The sequence below is a fragment of the Engystomops pustulosus genome, chromosome 7, assembly GCF_040894005.1.
Source record: "Engystomops pustulosus chromosome 7, aEngPut4.maternal, whole genome shotgun sequence".
Lineage (NCBI taxonomy): Eukaryota > Metazoa > Chordata > Amphibia > Anura > Leptodactylidae > Engystomops > Engystomops pustulosus.
Genome location: NC_092417.1, coordinates 85,663,659 through 85,683,978, shown reverse-complemented (window position 1 = coordinate 85,683,978; position 20,320 = coordinate 85,663,659). Strand labels below are relative to the sequence as shown.

General features: G+C 39.9%; 1 protein-coding gene across 1 annotated transcript in view; it reads right to left on the bottom strand.

Moving 5' to 3' along the window:
- Nucleotides 1-1,828: 1,828 nt before the first annotated feature.
- LOC140070192 (neural-cadherin-like) overlaps nucleotides 1,829-20,320 on the bottom strand; it is a 167,476-nt gene continuing 148,984 nt past the window's right edge. The window contains exons 27-36 of the mRNA XM_072116539.1: nucleotides 13,738-13,865; nucleotides 13,072-13,199; nucleotides 8,878-8,992; nucleotides 8,449-8,599; nucleotides 7,520-7,686; nucleotides 6,705-6,963; nucleotides 5,496-5,676; nucleotides 5,125-5,363; nucleotides 4,389-4,543; nucleotides 1,829-3,123 (exon numbers count right to left, since the gene is read on the bottom strand). Of these exons, the coding sequence (XP_071972640.1) occupies nucleotides 2,704-3,123; nucleotides 4,389-4,543; nucleotides 5,125-5,363; nucleotides 5,496-5,676; nucleotides 6,705-6,963; nucleotides 7,520-7,686; nucleotides 8,449-8,599; nucleotides 8,878-8,992; nucleotides 13,072-13,199; nucleotides 13,738-13,865 (1,943 nt within the window). The 3' untranslated portion in view covers nucleotides 1,829-2,703. The remainder of the gene's footprint in view (nucleotides 3,124-4,388; nucleotides 4,544-5,124; nucleotides 5,364-5,495; nucleotides 5,677-6,704; nucleotides 6,964-7,519; nucleotides 7,687-8,448; nucleotides 8,600-8,877; nucleotides 8,993-13,071; nucleotides 13,200-13,737; nucleotides 13,866-20,320) is intronic.

Sequence of the window (20,320 nt, the reverse complement as noted above, 5' to 3'; positions counted from 1 at the left end):
CGCATCCCTGGATCTCGCCCTATAATCCTCCCCTGCCGACTCGTACTGCTGAAAGTTTGTTTCTTTAGCTCGGAGATTATTACCGACACACATACAAACGCAACAGCCCAGATCTCCATTCTTCAACTTGTAGTAAGTACAGATCTGGAGAGGTTCTCAGTCTCTTTATGTAAACCAGAAACATTCTTACTAAAATGACCTAAGTGTTATATGAATGCTGTAGGTTAACTCTTGAAAACCTTTTTATATTGAGAACAAACACACATAAAACTCATGTAAAATACATGGCATTACTTTCTGTATATTGTATACACTCCTCTAGTGTATGCACTGTGTACTTATGCTGCTTTAATTGTTGGTCAGTTGTTTTTATGTTTTTACATTACATGACTAGTATGCATATCACAAAGTGATGTTATATATGCAATATTGGGATATGTGCACCTGCAGAAATGTGAATTCAGCTCTGGAGTAAAACACAGGTTTGTATCTTTTACAAAGAATGACCAATCAAGGACTTTTAGCAGAAGTAAGGGCCTGTGAAATTGTAGTCTGGTCCTTTATATATGTTAATAATCCAGTATCCAAACCACTGTATCAGACTACAAAAATCACAAATGCCCCCTTTATCAGTGTCTGGTGGGGTTAATTGTTGTGAGTTTTTGCCATGTTCTCTGGCATGATCTGCATCCTTCCTGCTGCTCAGGAGCTAGAAGTAATGACTGTTAAATCATAGTCTGGATGTAATGAGAATACCTGGATTTAAGAAGGCTTTACCTGGGGAGCAGAACTGCATTCTACGCCTTCAGCCCCTTAGTGATGTGGCCTGAAAAGGCTCTGGAAACCAGCCATTTTTAGTGAATTTTCATATGTGCCGGTTTAAGGGCCATAACTTTTTTTTTTTTGTGTGTGTGCTGCCTTAATTTTTTTGCCTTGTTTTTTTAAGGACACAAAGAGATAGTTAAAAGGTAGTAAAAAAAAAAAAAAGTTTAAAGTTATTAAAGGTTTAAACATTTTTTTTCTTCATTTTTATTTGGGTTTAAAAGTGGAAAAATCCTTTTTTTGTAATTTATAGTAACATATTAATGAATTCCCTATTTTGTTTCGGTCATTTTGATATATAATATGTATAGTTTTGGGCAAACGGGGCGACTATGGCGATGCTTTTTGTAGTGTATCTGGGGATTTTTTTTATTATATGGGGAAATGTTAATGTATTTTTATGAATATTTTGTGTGTGTGTGTGTTTTTACTTTATATGACACCCATGAGCTCATAAGACACCTGGGGGACAAATGACAGAATATTTACATAGAGCCCAAAACACCCTTAGGGGGTAGCCTTTGGGGCACTTGCAGGGCCATATCACTGTTTTCTTTCATTTCCACAATGCTGCTGGTAATAAAAGTTGTGACAAAACTAGTGACTGTCTCCCTTTCATTCCTTCTCAGGTCCACATCAATTTGATCCACACAAATAATGGAAATTTCAGTGTTTGAGACTGGAAAGATAATTGGTATTTCTTGTTAATCTGGATTGGGACAATTATTTTCAAATTCAGGATTTCCAAACACTTAGGCCGGTACCACACTTGCGAGTGTGATGCGCTGAACTCTCATCACACTCGCAGCGAGTGCTGCCCACATCGCCTGGCCCGGACGCTGCAAACTGGGACTGAACTCAGCATGTCAGTTCAGTTCCGGTTTGCAGCATTCGAGCCGCAAGTGTTGAAGGGTCTTATCTTTTTGGATTTTCATTTATTAGTACAATTTGAATTGGTTCCTTGTGTGTTGAAGCAAAGCATAAAAGCAGACGACAAATTACAATAGTTTTTTAAATTCTTTTTATTTATTTTTAACAAAATCTCCTTTCATATAAGTGTCCGGGTGTGATTGATACCACAATAGGAAATTTATAAAATTGCATTTGACACAAATTGTATGCAAAATGTTAAGGAATGGTTGGCACTGGGTTGAGCATGCACAAAGTAAGGCACATTTACATACAAAAAAAAGTTCTTGGTAAGTTGCAGAGGTGTCAAACAAGGACAAGGAACATGATTGTTTTTCTGTATATTTTCAAGCCCAAATCCCAAAATTTGTACATTGCCATCCTTTATCAGTAAAGGATATGGGGACTGGAGACCTTTTTGTCTTCCCTGTCATGCTCCTTTAATGTAATTATTTCCTGTAGGTTATTTCCAATATAATAAAAGGGAAGGAGGGGGCTATACGGTAAATCCTGTGTAGTAATATTCAATATAATAATGGAGAAGAAATCTGCAGTTTGTAGGAGTTTTGCCATATTGCCTTCTCTATCATTTCTTTGAGACAAGACGGTGCATTAGGATATTGCTTTTAGAGAGATCTCCTCACAAACCCCCAAATACATTTACATTAACAACCAAAATCATAGGATAACCTTGTCATCTTCTTATCCACATCAAACAGGCAAGCCACATAGGGGTGCATAAAAATCATCACTACAAAAGGGGTGACTCAAGTCCATAGGGAGTATTTGTGATACTTTACAAAATTTCTAGAGTACTTCACAGTGGTTTTTGTGGTGGTATACATTGCATTTGTTCAACTGAACTCATACTGTAAATCATTATTAGCAAGAACTAGTAATGATGTCTGTTCATTGAAGATCCAGCAATTCATGGACATGACATGTCTTTCCATACCCTCTATCCATACATCACTATGGATCATCGTCTTCCGTGTACGAGTACAGTTTACAGAGATAGCTAAATTTTGGCCCCCATGTTCTCAAGTCTTCATACTCCAAATCTGAGTCGAGTCCAGATGAGGCCAGTGTACTAAGGCTTCCAGCAGGGGATCCAGTCCCCTCGGTGTCGTAAACCTTTAAGCTGTCACATGATGCACGCATGTAAGCCGTGTCCTGACAGACGTCGTAGAAATATTGCTCAAAGTCTCCACCGGTAAAAGAACAGCTCAATGTCTTTGGCACTGGCACTTGTGACGTTACCTTCTGGCTGTCAGACATACCGTAATCACAGCTTAAGGGGCCATTTATATGCTGCTCCCTCATCCTCCTGCAGAGAGACTGTGCCGGGCTGCTCTGAAGGGACAGCTGGAGATCTGTCATGCTGAATGCATCCTGCCGTAAACAGTTATTATAATTAAAACTGATTGGCAAGTCACATAGTTTTACTCTAAATGTGAAAAACTGCAACTTCACTTAACCCTTCAGGTCTGAAAACACTTCTTGATTTATTACTTTGCAATAAGAAAACAATCGACCTATACTGAAATCAGTCTAGCCTTTAAAGGGAGTCAACCAGGTCCTAAATCACACTAAAAGTTAAAACAGCATTGTGAAGAGCATATTTAAGGCTGTCCAGAAATACCTTTCCTGTTTTCTAAAAGATGTGTAAAGAAAATTAGATTTTTATCTTTATGCAAATAAGCTTATAGGAAATCTACCATCAAAATCCACCATGATAAACCAGACACTTACTCATAGATCCAGGCATCATGACTGTATTAATCTTCTTATATTGGTTATCAATGGCCTCCTTTCTAAAATCAATTTTTATAATTATACTAATTATATATAAAAGCCTGAGGGGCTCTGGGAGGTGTTACAAAAGCCTCTCAATGCTGTAGCTTCAGCAGCTATTACAATGACCAGAGCAGGTCTCCTCTCCTCATGCACTTCCTGCTGCTGCTAGAAAAGCATTGACTTGCTATTGTATCCTTAAGATTTATTGTGGCTAACACTAATAGAGCTTGAATTTACCTGTATAACTTATCAGCTGGAAAACATATAATTTTGATGCTGCTAGATTACACAGACAGAGGAAGGAGGAAAAGGTGGAGGGTAACATGTTCTTAGCTAATGAATCTGCAGCAATGAGGGGCTCTGGTAACGCTCCCAGAACCCTTAAGGCTTATTAACATAATTTTAAAAGTGTACCTGGATTATCATGTTTGAGCTTGATGGTAGATATTCTTTATTGGTGTACCAAGTCCAGGACTTTTGCTATTAGTGCAACTGTTTCATATACACTGCAGAAAACCAGGGTGGAAAGAATAAGTCATTGTGTAAAGGCATGTACTGGATGACACGGAGTGAAGTGGAAAAACAACCAGTAATTAGAGCTTTGTTGCTCTGCCTGCAGTAATTTCATGGCAGCAATGAGTTATAACACTCAGTTGGAAGGGGGGGGGGGAGTGCTACTGCACCCTGTAACTGTGCAGATAGATAGTTGATTGCAATATTTTAAGTAGTAGATCCAAATAACTTTTTTGTGCTGGGGGCTAAAATCAAAGGTTTCTATATAAAGGACACTCTTTCTCCTCTAGTAACCCACAATTCAGTGCTGCACAGCTCAGCTTTGTATAAACTTGAAGACATCTCACCTGGTCTTCCTCCCCTCCTCCTTCCTCATTGTAATGGAAGATATTTTGTCTTGTGTCTTCAGGCTCATCTTTGTATGAAGATACATGATAGACACCTTCATTTATTCGCCTCTTTTTGTTGCAGTGTGAGAAGAGGAGAGCGCCTGCTATCAGTGCTGCAGAGACAGAAACCCTGGTGAGATAGGACTGCACGAATCCCTCCGGTGCTTACAGCAAGGCTGTGGGCATATGTCTCAGTGCGACTGGCATACTTTTCTACCATACATTCATTTATATTCTGCTCATTCTGTATCAAGAATTTAATACACTACTCAATGTACATACAATGAAATCTCTTCAAAGGAATCCATTCAAAAATGCATTCAAAATTGGTCTTCTCAAGGAATGTGAACAGTATACATAAAATATAGAACTGAATATTTGTCCTACATATAGGTGTGTTCTTCTCAGCGATTGTCTTTTACAGAAGCTAAGGCACATTCCTGCTGCCAACCATTGACCACTTTAGGTTAATAAGATCTACATGAGAACATTGCTCGCTCCATACTGGTCTATTGGATATTCTGGTCCTTCAGACAATTTACACTCAAAAACACTGAAAATTGGGAACGGAGGATTCCAATTGTCTGGTATTGGACCAAAATTTGGTATTTGAATATATACATACAGTATATCTATGAATCTCTTCTGCAATAGCATTAGATTGGTGAGTGTGAGAATATTAACTGCAAGTTACCTAACAGTGCTGCTGAACAAATACAGATGATAAGGAAAGTGCTGAGTCCTAATCCGGGATCAAGGCCATATAGGTGGATATCACATTTACTGCCCCCATATCCTTGAGGGCACAGGCACGTGTATTCAGCTGGCGTTTGTGGAATACAGGTGCCATGCTTGCACGGACCTTGCATACACACTGTATAGAGACACCACTGGCCAGTGTTATTTTCCATTAGCAGGTATCCAGGGGGGCATCTACATGTAATGACAACAGGTACAATACAGGTTAGCATTTCATTGTCACAGTGAATTTAAATGTTTAAAGCTTATTAGTATATATTATTATTGGCCGTTGCTGGGGGTGTCTTTGAACATTGATCATTTTACCTGCATTCATGAATCATCCACAGGTCTGTACAGATAAATCCCCGATCACATGGCTGGCTTTTGCAGACTTCAGAAACACAGCCTTTACTTACACCATGTATACCAATGATGGCCACTGGGGTACTAGACTGGTTTTCCATTGGCAGTTCATAGTTATTCAGTCTTGCATTCTTTATGCAACCTATTGACATTGGGAGGAAATACATTATCAGTTTATGCAGATTAAATCAAAACAAATTTCCATGTCATTAAAGCAACAACTGTGGGGGAGTTGCGACAAATTCCCCTAAAGTGTAACTAAACCTATGAAGCAAATCCAAATTTTAAAAATAAGTAAAGCAGGTGATAATAAACTTCACACTATACTTCTTTAACTACAGCAGATACTTCTCTGCCCCTTCTTTCTCCTGTAGTGAACGGTGTATCTGAAGACCCATACACAGCTTAGAGAGTGTACATGTATCACTCCTATTCCTTCCTTTTTCTTTTTTGTGCAACTTTTTAGGTGCAGAATCAAGCACTGTACCAAAGTTAGTTGCCTCAAGGATGTAATGGAGTGTGGCTTATTTATCTTTGTAGCCCAGATGTTTGTTTAACTTGTGAGACTTTTGGGCTTGGAATTGTCCCATTCTTGCGCCTAATAAGTGCCAAAACAGAGCATGTTAGACCCAGACTTACTTTTAGTAAACTACCATTTGGAACTAAAAAGTCGCATACCACAAAAAGTCGCAATGGTGAGACTAAACAGGCAACTTATCACATGTATCACAAAGTGGAAAAACTTCAGGTACATTGCAATGATTAAGTAGCCCAACTGCAGGAAACCTGAAAAAGTGGCTGCTGAAAAACTATGATACATGTGCTTCATTCTATATATTTCCTAGATGATGCAGCTCTGTTAGTAGATTATGACTATATCCAGGGACTGTCTGTGCAGAGTCCTTTAGTCCTTTATCTCTCTATTTAAATAAGGAAGAAATGCAGGGAAAAAGAACACATGAACATTTTCCTTTAATAAAGTATATTTTCATCATCATCACTATTCATTTAATGCAATCTTGTTGAAAGTTTAGCTATGCTGTCATGTATCGATATCATAGTGATATTCCATAAAATTATGGAGCCCAATAATGCTCCAAACAACCAAAGAACTTTGCAATATGAAACTCAGTGGGAACAAATAATGTCTAATTCATGTGAGCAGGTTACCTTGAAAGCTTAGCGCTTGGAGATTGCCACTTCCAAGAACAATACTGCGGGGATCCACTTTAATTTCCTTGTACGTCCCATGGGCAGCTGTAATCTCTTTGTGCTCCCCTCCTCCATACACATGTAAAGAGAATTCATTCTGCATCCTCTCTAAAGTGATCTCTTGCCACTCTCCAGAATCAACCCTGTGATTTGGAAGTCGAACTATAAAATCACCATCACCGATATTATAGGACACAGCCAGGATTCCATGTGTTATCTGTGGGGGAGGAAAGTTAGAGGAATTCTTAACCTTGCAGTGTTATTTTGTTGTGGGAGATATTGCTCAGTCTTCATTCAGGCTTTTAAAATTTTGCATTGGTGCCAGTGAATAGGAAGTTCAATGTAATTTAGCTGCATAATTAAATCAAATCACAGTAGCCCAAATTTATTAAAAGTGACAAACTAAGGAAAACTAAGGGCAGTTTGCCTCTGGAATGTGCAGGGGGCGCCAGATTATTAAATACTGGTGCAGGGTTTTCAATTATCTGGCGCACCCTGCACTGCTCTAGAAGTGTGTAACGTTTTTTTTTGGTGCACCTTTAATATAGAGTGTGCGACTGTTGAGTCTCTGTATTAAATGTGTGGCAAACTCCGACTTAGCAGTACCATGCCACTTTAAGTGCACGATTTTCTGACTTATTGACACAGACACTTTATAAATACATGTGCAACCACATTACACTTTCAAGTCAGACAGAAAACTGGCGCTGCCAGTATAATAGATCCGAGCCAATGGATTTTCAGCTTCTAAAACCATAGTTCTGACTTCTCACCTGCAGAATGATATACTCAGTTTGGTCTTGTGAGGACACGCTGAGGATAATGCTGTTGGACTGCCGCGTTCTAACCATGATCTGGAAATGCATCCTTTGTGTGTTAAATGCATGGGGAAATTTATACTGGATGAAGCTTCCAGACTGGAAGAAGTATTCTGGAATGGCTGTTGAAAAAAAGACAATGGGAAGTATAAAAAACTAAATGTGCCGAAAACTTTTCTTAGTAGATACAGAGGTAGCTTTCTGTGGTCCAATATATTTTTGTACGTATGTTACTAGATTTTGTAAAGCTGCCTTTATGTTTTAGACATTATTTATATGCAAATTATACACAGAGGGTGCACAGGATTTGGAGTAGTCTCTGTGAGCTCCCAGGGCTACGGCTACTCCACGTTTGAGTAGCCTCTGGAGAGCGACCCTCCTGCTCGTCCATGACTGCACAGCCCGCTCCCAGGCCATCACCAGTTAGATGGGAGCTATGTGCATGCGCACAGGCTCCCAGTCCTCTGCTGACCTCACTGAGCCGCAACACGACGAGCCACTATGCTTGTGTGGGCGATGCTGCCGCATTCACAAGCATTGTGGACACGCGGGGGAGTAGCCTTAGCGTGGAGTAGCCTTAGCCCCAGAAGCTTACATAGGCTACTCCACACCGAGTGTAGTCTCTGTGGGTAATTTGCATATAAATAAAATAAAGACAGTTTTTCATAAAATAGTAGATCCAGAGATAGATTCCCAATATCAAATGCATGCTTGTACATATTTTATAAAATTAGATTCCAGGCGGCAGATTTTCTTTAAGAAGCCATGTCAAGAAGAAGAGGTTGTGTTCTTACACTCATTTATTTCACCACTAGTAGTTTGGTTTATACAGTATTTGCTATGCTGTGAAATATTTTTGGGAATTTACAAACATTAGATGGTACCTTTTTCACATTCCCGTAGACTGGATCTGGAGGTGTCCAATTCTCCAGTGCATGATGACTTAGCCTCACATTGGGTAGAACTGATGGTATCACAAGCTGTACAGCCAGGAGAACTGCTAACAGACTCTAAAGCGGCTCCAAAATCATACATCTAGATAAGAGTAATCCACATAACAAAGCAGATGTAATCAAGATTCAAGAGACATCTGATTCTAATGATAAGAACAATAGTAAACATTTCATAGAATCATGGATTCACTGGAACAAAGCTACAGCGCGTCTCAATCTGCAAACATGATGTTACCAAGAATTATCTGATTTATTTTGCATTACTGAGACACATTTGGGGGTTCCAAGTTAAAGTTGTATTAAGACATGTGGTCACACTAGTAAAAACAATGCTGAGCACAGCATAAACTTCTCACTAACCTCCTTATTAACTATTAGATTTCGGAGACATCCTTTGAAATGAGTGTTTGTGGAGTCAGGAGTAGATGATGATTTAAACCCCCCCAGCCAGAGATTGTGATGGGGATTCCAGACCCTTGTAAGAAAAACAAAGCACATATTGCAGTATTATTAATGTCCCAGTCTTTTCATATATAAGCTGTATTTTAAGAATTTGTCGCCATTCTTGTATGCTTTAGTACATCCAGTATAGGGAAACTTGTTTTATTTGATTATATTGATGTACGTGGACCATTTTAAAATAAGGTAAATAAAGGTGAAAAGGGATTTTTTTTTATACAATTGATGAAGTAGTATACGATGCCATTGCATTTTGGTCTCCAGTCTGCCACGATTAGTAACATCAACGTAAATTTATTTATATATTTCTGAAGGAATAACAGAGGAAACATGTAGAATATTGTTATGTAAAAAGACATGTTAAGAGATGTTATAGGTTCTCTTTATTGGTCACCATAAACATAAGTCATTGTCTATGAATCTTGATTGATAGGTCATTAATAAGACATATTGGACAACTCTTTTGACTTTACATTCCCTGTTTCTAGTGTCCTATCCAGGGGCAGACTGGCCATATAGCCCACCGGGGAAAATCCGGTGGGCCGACTATCTGGGGCTTGTGTTTGGCCGGTCTTGGGCTGATGTGGGGCCGGTCTTCTTCTCAATTGTACCTGCGGGTACAATTGATCACACAGGCAAGCGCAACACAGGCAAGCGCAGCACAGCTGCGTCTGTGTAACCGTTCTACACACACACACAGGCTGCCGCACAACGATGATGTCATCGCACGGCAGCCTTCAGCAGAGAGAGGCACTGGGACATTCAGGCTGCGCAGCTCGGCGGGAACTTCCCCTAGTTCACTGGCACACGGGCTGACAAAAGGAGGAGACGGACGCGGGAGCGACAGTGAAGGTAAGCTATTTTTTTTTATTTTTATTCCTTCCCTGACACAACTTAGGTAGTCACAACTTAGGTAGGGTGCTATTTATAATTGAGGGCCACTTCCTTCCCTGCCACTACGTAAAGGGCCACTACTATGGGGGCTATTTATTATTGGGGGCCACTTTCCTTCCCATGCCATTACTATGGGTTCTATTTATAATATACTATGGGTTCTATTTATACTACTTAAGGGGATACTACTATGGCTGCCGTTTATAACTGGGGACCACTGACGTGATTATAATTTGGGGATGCACTGAAAAAAAAAATGAAAATAAAAAGCTAAAGTTTAAATCACCTCCCCTTCCCTAGAACACACATAAAAATCAATAAAAAGTTGCCCCTTCCAACAATGCCTGTTTTATCAAAATAGAACACTGTAATGGAAAATAGCGCCCAAATGTCCAAATCGACACTTTTTTCCCCATTTTTCCAAACAGATATTTTAATAAAACATGATCAAACGGCCACATTGGTCCTAAATTGATATAAATGACTTCAGTGTGCCCCGAAAAATTTTGTGACCTTACGCAGGTCTGTCACCAAAAGTAACGCAAAACCGAAAAAGTGCCGGGTCCTGTAGGGGTAAAAGAAGGAAAGCTCTATATATTATTATTATTATTATGAGAGCACAGTGGGGCAGATTTACTTACCCGGTCCTGTCGTGATCCAGCGGCGCGTTCTCTGTGGAGGATTCGCGTCTTCCAGTGATTCACTAAGCGACACTAAGCGTGTCAAGCGACACTTTTTAAAAAAAAATCCGTCGAGTTTTCTCGAGGCCATGCCCCCGATTTCCGTCAGTGCATGCCGGCGCTGATGCGCCACAATACGATCACGTCCGCCAAAAACCCGGGCCAATTCAGGAAAAATCTGCGTAAAACTGTAAAATTCGGGTAACCCGACGGAAAAACGTGATTCGGGCCCTTAGTAAATGACCCCCATTGTGTTTATTGTCATTAATTGGACTGGGGCACCAGTCTCTAATTAGAGTTGGGACGCACTGTATATATTATTAATAATTTAAAGGCCCATAATATTTATTCTAGGGGCATTGAGTGGTCATTTGTGGTGTTAGGGGTATATTATTTAGTAGCATATTGTTATTATCCAGGTGATATAATAATTTAAGTGACTGGTATTTTTAGGTAACAACATATGAGGGCAAATTCTGCATCGCCTGGAGAAGTCACCCTGCACTTCTATACCGTATGGATCAGATCGTCACCTGTAATTTGCTAAATGTCACTAATGTCAGTCCTGTGTAAGGTATGACATTACATGGAGGTAGAAGAGATAGGGGTGCTTGCTGCAGAATTTTTGCATATTGCGTGGGGCCATGGGGTGCAGCAGCCATGTGGTGAGATTGCACGAGACTACTGCAGCCAACAGTACCAACAGCCTCGCCCCCTTTCGTTTCTTAAACAAGACCTCCCCCGCTATGTAAAGCACTCAAATTTAAAGTATTACACTTTAATTCTTTAAATAAAGAGGCAGCAAACTACTACTACTGCAGATATTTGTGTTATGCATATTATAATATAAGATTACTTATACTCTTGTACATAGGGGGCAGTATTATAGTAGTTATATTCCTGTACATAGGGGGCAGTATTATAGTAGTTATATTCTTGTACATAGGGGGCAGTATTATAGTAGTTATATTCCTGTACATAGAGGCAGTATTATAGTAGTTATATTCTTGTACATAGGGGGCAGTATTATAGTAGTTATATTCTTTTACATAGGGGGCAGTATTATAGTAGTTATATACTTGTACATGGGTGGCAGTATTATAGTAGTTATATTCCTGTACATAGGGGGCAGTATTATAGTAGTTATATTCCTGTACATAGGGGGCAGTATTATAGTAGTTATATTCTTGTACATAGGGGGCAGTATTATAGTAGTTATATTCCTGTACATAGGGGGAAGTATTATAGTAGTTATATTCTTGTACATAGGAGGGAGTATCATAGTAGTGATATTCTTGTACCTAGGTAACAGTATTATAGTAGTTATATTCTTGCACATAGGGGGCAGTATTATAGTAGTTATATTCCTGTACATAGGGGAGGCAGTATTATAGTAGTTATATTCTTGTACATAGGGGGGCAGTATTATAGTAGTTATATTCTTGTACATAGGGGGGCAGTATTATAGTAGTTATATTCTTGTACAAAAGGGGGGAGCATTATAGTAGTTATATTCTTGTACATAGGGGCAGTATTATAGTAGTTATATTCTTGTACATAGGGGGCAGTATTATAGTAGTTATATTCTTGTACATAGGGGGCAGTATTATAGTAGTTATATACTTGTACATGGGTGGCAGTATTATAGTAGTTATATTCTTGTACAAAAGGGGGGAGCATTATAGTAGTTATATTCTTGTACATAGGGGCAGTATTATAGTAGTTATATTCTTGTACATAGGGGGCAGTATTATAGTAGTTATATTCTTGTACATAGGGGGCAGTATTATAGTAGTTATATACTTGTACATGGGTGGCAGTATTATAGTAGTTATATTCCTGTACATAGGGGGCAGTATTATAGTAGTTATATTCCTGTACATAGGGGGCAGTATTATAGTAGTTATATTCTTGTACATAGGGGGCAGTATTATAGTAGTTATATTCCTGTACATAGGGGGAAGTATTATAGTAGTTATATTCTTGTACATAGGAGGGAGTATCATAGTAGTGATATTCTTCTACATAGGTAACAGTATTATAGTAGTTATATTCTTGCACATAGGGGGCAGTATTATAGTAGTTATATTCCTGTACAAAGGGGGGGCAGTATTATAGTAGTTATATTCTTGTACATAGGGGGGCAGTATTATAGTAGTTATATTCTTGTACATAGGGGAGCAGTATTATAGTAGTTATATTCTTGTACATAGGGGAGCAGTATTATAGTAGTTATATTCTTGTACAAAAGGGGGCAGCATTATAGTAGTTATATTCTTGTACAAAAGGGGGCAGAATTATAGTAGGTTTTTTTAGTATATAAAAGGCAGTATTAAGTTGTGTGGAGCTTGGTAACACCACCCACATCACATGACCACGCCCACTTGTTTTGACCCGCCCACAGAATGGGGCCACTTTTAAAGTTTTTTCCAGGGCCACTTTAAATTCCCAGTCGCCCCTGGTCCTATCCCTTGTTAAAAAGGAACAGCCATTCAGTGGTTGTTATCACCTGCCACATTACCTCCACTCCTTGGGCATCACTCCTACAACTTCACATACTGCCCGATCCTCTGATAATAACCTCTTTCCAACGCCCTCCTTCTCAATGATAATGGCGGAACTGCAGCGATCCAGTGTAAATATAACATCCTGCAAAATATAATTCAAGCAAAACACAACTTTAGAGGGATTAGGAGGAAAATGTGTATTTAATGAGGCTGACAATCTAAATCACTATGGTGATTATCAAAATGAGCTTTGTATGCTTCATAAAGTTTACTTTCTTTGCTGTTAAATTCCGAGGTCTGTTCTATATCCCTGCTTTATACTGCAGCCCTTCTTGTTCAGAATTCATTGTATGTACTCATTGTTCCACTATTGGTTTGTACATCACACAGGCTCAGAAGAAAGGTGGTGTGAAGTAGAATAGATATTCTTTAAAACATACAAGGAACCATTATCTGAAATCATTTGATCTCCATAGGTGTTATGATTATACAGCTAAATACAGAAATTATTTGGGCTGAGACTTGTAGTGTTGTCACAGCCTGGTAAGCCAAGAAATGCAGACCACGGACCATGCAAGAATGGCACGTGCTGTAAAAGAGACACACTTTATTCTAATCATTAAAGAGTAATATGTTACATTGCATATATATAAAGAATAAAAACTATACAGAATACTAACTTTCTTTTTTACTCTCAAGTCAATCCGATGCCACTTTCCATCGCTTACATTAACATTATTTGGAAGCTGTAAATGTAGGAAGTCATTGACATGTCCAATCTTTAAGCTTGGGATGCCTTGTAGTAAAGCTTTAAAATACAAACAGGCACAAAACAATTATTATTTTTTAAATAACAATTTTGGTAGTGGAATCAGTTTTTTACTCAGATAAATAGATGAATAGATAAATAGAAAAGCTACAGTGGGGAAAACAAATTATTTAGTCAGCCACCAATTGTCCAAGTTCTCCCACTTAAAAAGATGAGGCTCTCACTGACCTGTAACTTCTTCTTTAAGAGGCTCTGTTCTTCACTTATTACCTGTAGCAATGGCTCCTGTTTGAACTTATCAGTATAAAAGACACCTGTCCACAACCTCAAACAGTCACACTTCAAACTCCACTATGGTGAAGACCAAAGAGCTGTCGAAGGACACCAGAAACAAAATTGTAGACCTGCAGCAGGCTGAGAAGACTGAATCTGCAACAGGGAAGCCACTTGGTGTGAAGAAATCAACTATGGAAGCAATAATTAGAAAATGGCATTGAAGATGAAATGTGGCATGCTTTCAGCATGACAATGATCCCAAGCACACCACCAGGTCAACAAAGGAGTGGCTTCATTAAATGCATTTCAAGGCCAGGCTCCAGATCTCAACCCCATAGTAAACCTTTGGAGGGAGTTGAAAATCTGTGTTGCCCAGCAAAACATCACTGCTCTAGAGGAAATCTGCATGGAGGAACGTGCCAACATACCACAACAGTGTGTGCCAACCTTGTGAAGACTTACAGAAAACGTCTCACCTCTGTCATTGCCAACAAAAGTTATATAACAAAGTATTGAGATGAACTTTTGTTATTGACCAAATACTTATTTTTCACCATAAATTCTTTAAAAAATCAGAAAATGGGGGAGATTTACTTACCTGTCCTGATGCATTCCCCAAAAGTGCATTGTCCGACTGGAATGCACTGTGCCGCGATTCACTAAGATAGTGCGCCCCATATTCTGCACGTGTCGCTTCCCAGCTCAGGTCTGCCGGAGTTCACCTTCTTCCCTCCTTTGAAAGTTAAATCCCGTGCTCAGTCCAAATCAGTCGGATCGTCCGGCGGCCCTTCCCCCGATTTCTCTCGCATAAAAGCCAGGGCAGCTGCGCCACAATCCAATAGCATGCAACACAATCCCCAGTTAAATACCTGTCAAAGCGACGCAAATACCGAAAACGTCGGAAAATCCAACAAAAGTGTGATCCGGGGACCCTTAGTAAATAAGCCCCAATGTGATTATCTGGATTTCTTTACATATTTTGTCTCTTATAGTTGAGGTCTACCTATGATGTCGGTTACAGTCCAATCTCACCTTTAAGAACCTGCACAATTGGCAGCTGACTACATTTTTCCCCACTGTATGCACCCACATACACCTCAAAGTTTCTTACACTATGTTCTTTATAGTTAGATATGATAAAGTTTCCTGTTCACATTACTATATGTTCATACATATAGTAATAATAATGCAATTCAAAATTCACAGTCATTATGGTAAAAATGCTAAAGATTAAACAAAGCAAAAGTAAAACATAGAAGGTATAAAGTATAGGTAGAAGAGAACAAAAACTTTGGTCTAAAGAAGACACCATTCCAGTGTCAAAACGTGTTACCTACTGTATCAATAAATACCATATTCCTTGGAACTTGGATAATTTTGAATCCTTGCTTACTTATACCACCCTGATTTACGGAGCAAGGTGCTAGAGAGTGCAAATATGCTGGTTAAATCATGCTACACTGTACTAGTGTACTAGCGTTCTGGGTGAGATACAAATCTGACACCTAAATAATAATGTCAACCCTACGTATTTATAGTATAGACTTTTATCAGGTTTAATTCATGATTAATTCAAGATATGATAGATCAGAGCCATGTGAGCTTCCACTGCTGCACACTCCCCGGAAGAAGCTGAGAACGGCGAAACCAAGGGTTGGGCGAGCGAGTGGAGCTGGCGTCCCGTGTTTGTATACTGTTTTATGCGCATTTTAATATGCTCTTGTGAGTATAATTTTTAAGAATAAACTAAGATTTTAGGAACTTACTATGCCATTTGGTGCTTGTTTCTCTTCTAGTTTTTTCTACCACACTATTGAGTGGGTCTAAGGAGAAAAAAACTGCACCTTAAGGACGTTCTGAATAATGACCTACATCTTGCTGCAAAACTCCTCATCGGTAGACTGTAATTGAAGATTGTCGAAGGAATATTGGAAAGCAGACGTATTGGAAACATTGGGAGCTCCGGTCAGAGTTTTTTATACTCCTTTCTCTACTGTTTAAAGTGGGACTTGTTGGATCGGTCTCGGATTGTTGTGTTAGCTCCTGTGGTGTGGAAGTGTGCTGCACTGTGGTTTTATAAGTTTTTGACACCAGATCAAACTAGTGATTGACAGTGTATCATTGAGGACCCTTGGTTGCATACATTCCATTTTGAAAATCCATTGGGCCTCTTTGCAAAAGATGAGGTTATCCCAATCATTGCATTCTGTTTTTCCAGAAATTGTTTTGTAGGCAAAGTGTCATGTTTTTTTAACACTGTATCTATGGCATGGTCCCTCATTTGGCATTTAACTGGTTAGCGACCGCCCGCCGTGTATTCGTGTATTCACGGCGGCGGCCGGGTCCCGCTGCATGAAGAAGGCTCACGGGCTGAGCCCTCTCCATAGCTGGTAAGTCTTTGCTGCATATTGCAGCAAAGACTTACCGGTAACACCCGCAATCGGTGCTAGCACCGATCGCGGGTGTTATAACAGCGCCTAGGATCGTCGTTTCCCGTGACGTCATCGGGGAGCAGCGATCCTTCTCCATGGTAGCCTCGGGTCTTCCAAAGACCCAAGGCTATTTCGTTTTAACCCCTTAATTACAATGTGCTGATAGCAGTATGGCAGTATACGATAGGATCGATCAGATAACCTAGGGTTAAAGTACCCTAGGGAGTCTGAAAAATAGTAAAAATAAAAATAAATAAAAGTTTAAGAAAAAAAAAGTATAATAAAAAAACCTAAAAATTCTAATCACCCCCCTTTCCCTAGAACTGACATAAATCTAAATAAACAGTAAAAATCATAAACACATCAGGTATCGACGCATTAGGTATCCAAAAATGCCCGATCTATCAAAATATATTAACGTTTTTTTCAATGCGTTTAACCCCGTAACGTAAAATAGCACCTAAAGTCAAAAATGGCACTTTTTAGCCATTTTGAAAAATATAAAAAAATCTATAGAAAGTGATCAAAAGGTCGTACAGTCCTAAAAATGATATCATTGAAAATATTATCAAATGCCGCAAAAAATGACACCACCCACAGCTTTCTACAGGAGGTTTTAATTTTTGTAAATGTATGAAAACATTATAAAACCTATACACATTTGGTATCCCCGTAATAGTGTCAACCCAAAGAATAAAGTAGACATGTCATTTGGGGTGCACAGTGAAAGCCGTAATATCCAAGCCCACAAGCAAATGCGTTTTTTCACCATTTTCACTGCCTTTGGAATTTTTTTCCCGCTTCCCAGTACAAGGAATGAAATATTCAATAACATCATTATGAAGTGCAATTTGTTACACAGAAAACAAGCCATCACACAGCTCTTTATGTGGAAAAATAAAAAAGTTATAAATTTTTGAAGGTGGGGAGTGAAAAATGGAAATGAAAAAACAGGAAAGGGCCCGGTCCTTAACCGGTTAAACTGTCGTATTGTTTTTCACACACAGTTTCGGGAGCAATCACATAATAAAAGATAGACAACTCCTGTCGTTGGATATGTCACATGATCCCTGATTTCATATGAGGCCATAGTGCTCACACTACTCAATGAATTTTGTGTCTGTATATAGGCCCAGGCCTTACATCTACTGCGTTTAAATGTGCTTAGGCATCGACAAAAGAGCCATGTAGGTGATTTCGATATGGGTTCACGATGTGATGAGTGGACCCAATGTTTGCATTACAGTTCGTGTTTGGCTGCGCAACCCGGACATATTGCCGGTTTAGCGGCTATACAGCCAATCCAGCAAATTGACGCCCCTATCAACTAGCCATTGCCAGGGGCTTCAATTTGCCGTGATGGCTGACCTGGGAGGAATAGTCCTCCAGATTATGGCAGTTCCTACATAATTACTGGAACTGTCCTCATGGAATAGCTCATTTGAGGGGGAGAGTATGACAACTCTCACACCTTAGGAAACTTTTTGTGGCTGTCTCTTCTCTGTGTGATGTACAGATCCAGGAAAGACAGTGATGTTTTACAGATTTTGCAGATAAAATGAAACCCTAGATTTTAGTGCTCCTCCGTGTTGCTGTGATCCTGTGTGCCTGTGTTCCCGTTCCTATCTGCCTGGACCTCCTGTTGCTAACCCCGTATTGGACTTGACCCTGCATCTCTGCCACCTACCCTGACCCTGTGCCTGGACCCGACCACGAGACTGTTTTTCGTTAAGGTACCTCGAGCTCGGCTGCCACCGCGGGCTTGTCACACCTGTGGAACAAGCTGGTGGTAACCTGCCGCAGCAAGACCATCCCGCTTTGCAGAGGGCTCTGGTGAAGACCAGGTGCCACTTAAACTCCGGTCCCAGGTGTCGGCTAGTACCACTTCCCGCAATGGGCCAGTGGATCCACACATCCCGAATCCTGACAATCCAAATATGAACTCACATGTTGATTGAGGTTGTTAATACTAAACACAACTAATTGCCCTTTTAAATGGGGATAATCTTAGATTTTGGGAATAAAACAACCATAACTGGGAATGGAGGAATATCAGATACTTAAATAAATTTTCCCCTATCAATTTATTGGCAAACTCTCTGACACTATAGTTTATAGTTCCTTTTTGCACTTTCTGGTAAGTATGTGTCTAACAACATCAGCTCACACATCTGAACATATTCCGTGTGGTTCATCAACACTATATTACTGCCTTTGTCCGAGGGTTTGATAACCAAATTCTTTTGTTTTTCGAGGGTGAGATAGGCTTGGCGCTCATCAGTGTTATGATTGTTGGGGGTACCATAATTACATTGTGGCAAGTTTCTTTTAGTAGACCACGGTGCGGGACATGAGTAAAGCTGTATTTTTCCCCAGCCCACTTGCTGATTTTTTCTAATAGTCGGACAACCCCTTTAAGTTGACCTAGGTGGGATGACACTATTTTGTAGTACTGACAGACTAATCTGATTGGTTTCTACGAGGAGGTAAGTTCAAGACTGGATCTGGGGGACGCTGTGGATGTTGTATATCTAGACTTTTCAAAGGCATTTGACACCGTGCCACATAAAAGGTTGGTATATAAAATAAGACTGCTGGGAATAGGAGAAAATCTGTGTATTTGGGTAAGTAATTGGCTTAGTGATAGAAAACAAAGGGTCGTCATTAATGGCACATTCTCAGATTGGGTTGACGTTACCAGCGGAGTGCCACAAGGGTCAGTATTGGGCCACTTCTTTTTAATATTTTTATTAATGACCTTGTAGTGGGTTTACACAGTCAAGTTTCAATATTTGCAGATATTTGCCTTATATACTATGATACTATGATACTATGACAAGTGTTGCTTAGCCTCCTCAACTTTTCCCATTTCTCACTTCGTGTAGGAGTCATCTGTTACAAATAAAGACCTGGAGCCAGTCGAAAGTATATGAGATGAAGGAGATTTTGCTGGCAATAGTAGGGGATAATTGTGATCACATGTTGTTACACCAGAATACAACTTTTAGACTTCATTGATTTCTGTGGGTATAATCCAGGTGAGTAAAAATAATTTTTTTAAAATATCAGAACATAATACATGCATACATGCATACATGGCGAGCGACATGCCGAAATTAATAACAGGTTATGACTTTTCAGTAATTCCAATTTCAAACACAGAAGCCCACATTTACACATTTGCATCGCATATTACTAGTGTTCCCATTACCCACTTTTTTAGTGGAAAAGTTGAAAAGGGTGCAAATCCCATTGGGTATGCAGGAACTGTAACTTTTTTATACCTTTTACACCAGTGATGGCGAACCTATGACACACGTGTCAGCACTGACACGCGTAGTCATTTTTGCTGACACGCGGCCGCCCAGCGCCCGCTGTCCGCCCCCCTCCCTGTGTAATCTGCTGCCCCAGTGTAATGTGCTACCCCTATGTTAATGTCCCGCCCACGTTCTTGTGTTTCTGTCCCTGTGCAATGTGCTCCCCCTGTGTTAATGTCCCTGTGTAATGTGCTGCCTCTGTGGTAATGTCCCGCCCCCGTCCCTGTGTTTCTGCCCCCTGCTTACTTGTCCGGCGCTGCGTTGGTCCGCCCACCTTCTGCAACTCCTCCGGCTCCTCCAGGCTGCAATGCGCGCGTCAGGTCATGTCAGTCACGTGACCCGAGGCGCGCGGTGCAACCTGGAGGAGCCGAGCCGCCTGCAGTAAAGCTACAGGGAAGAAGACATCACTGGGTAAGTATGTAAGTTTATTATTATATTATATTTAAAGGGAGGCCGCTAGGGGTATTTT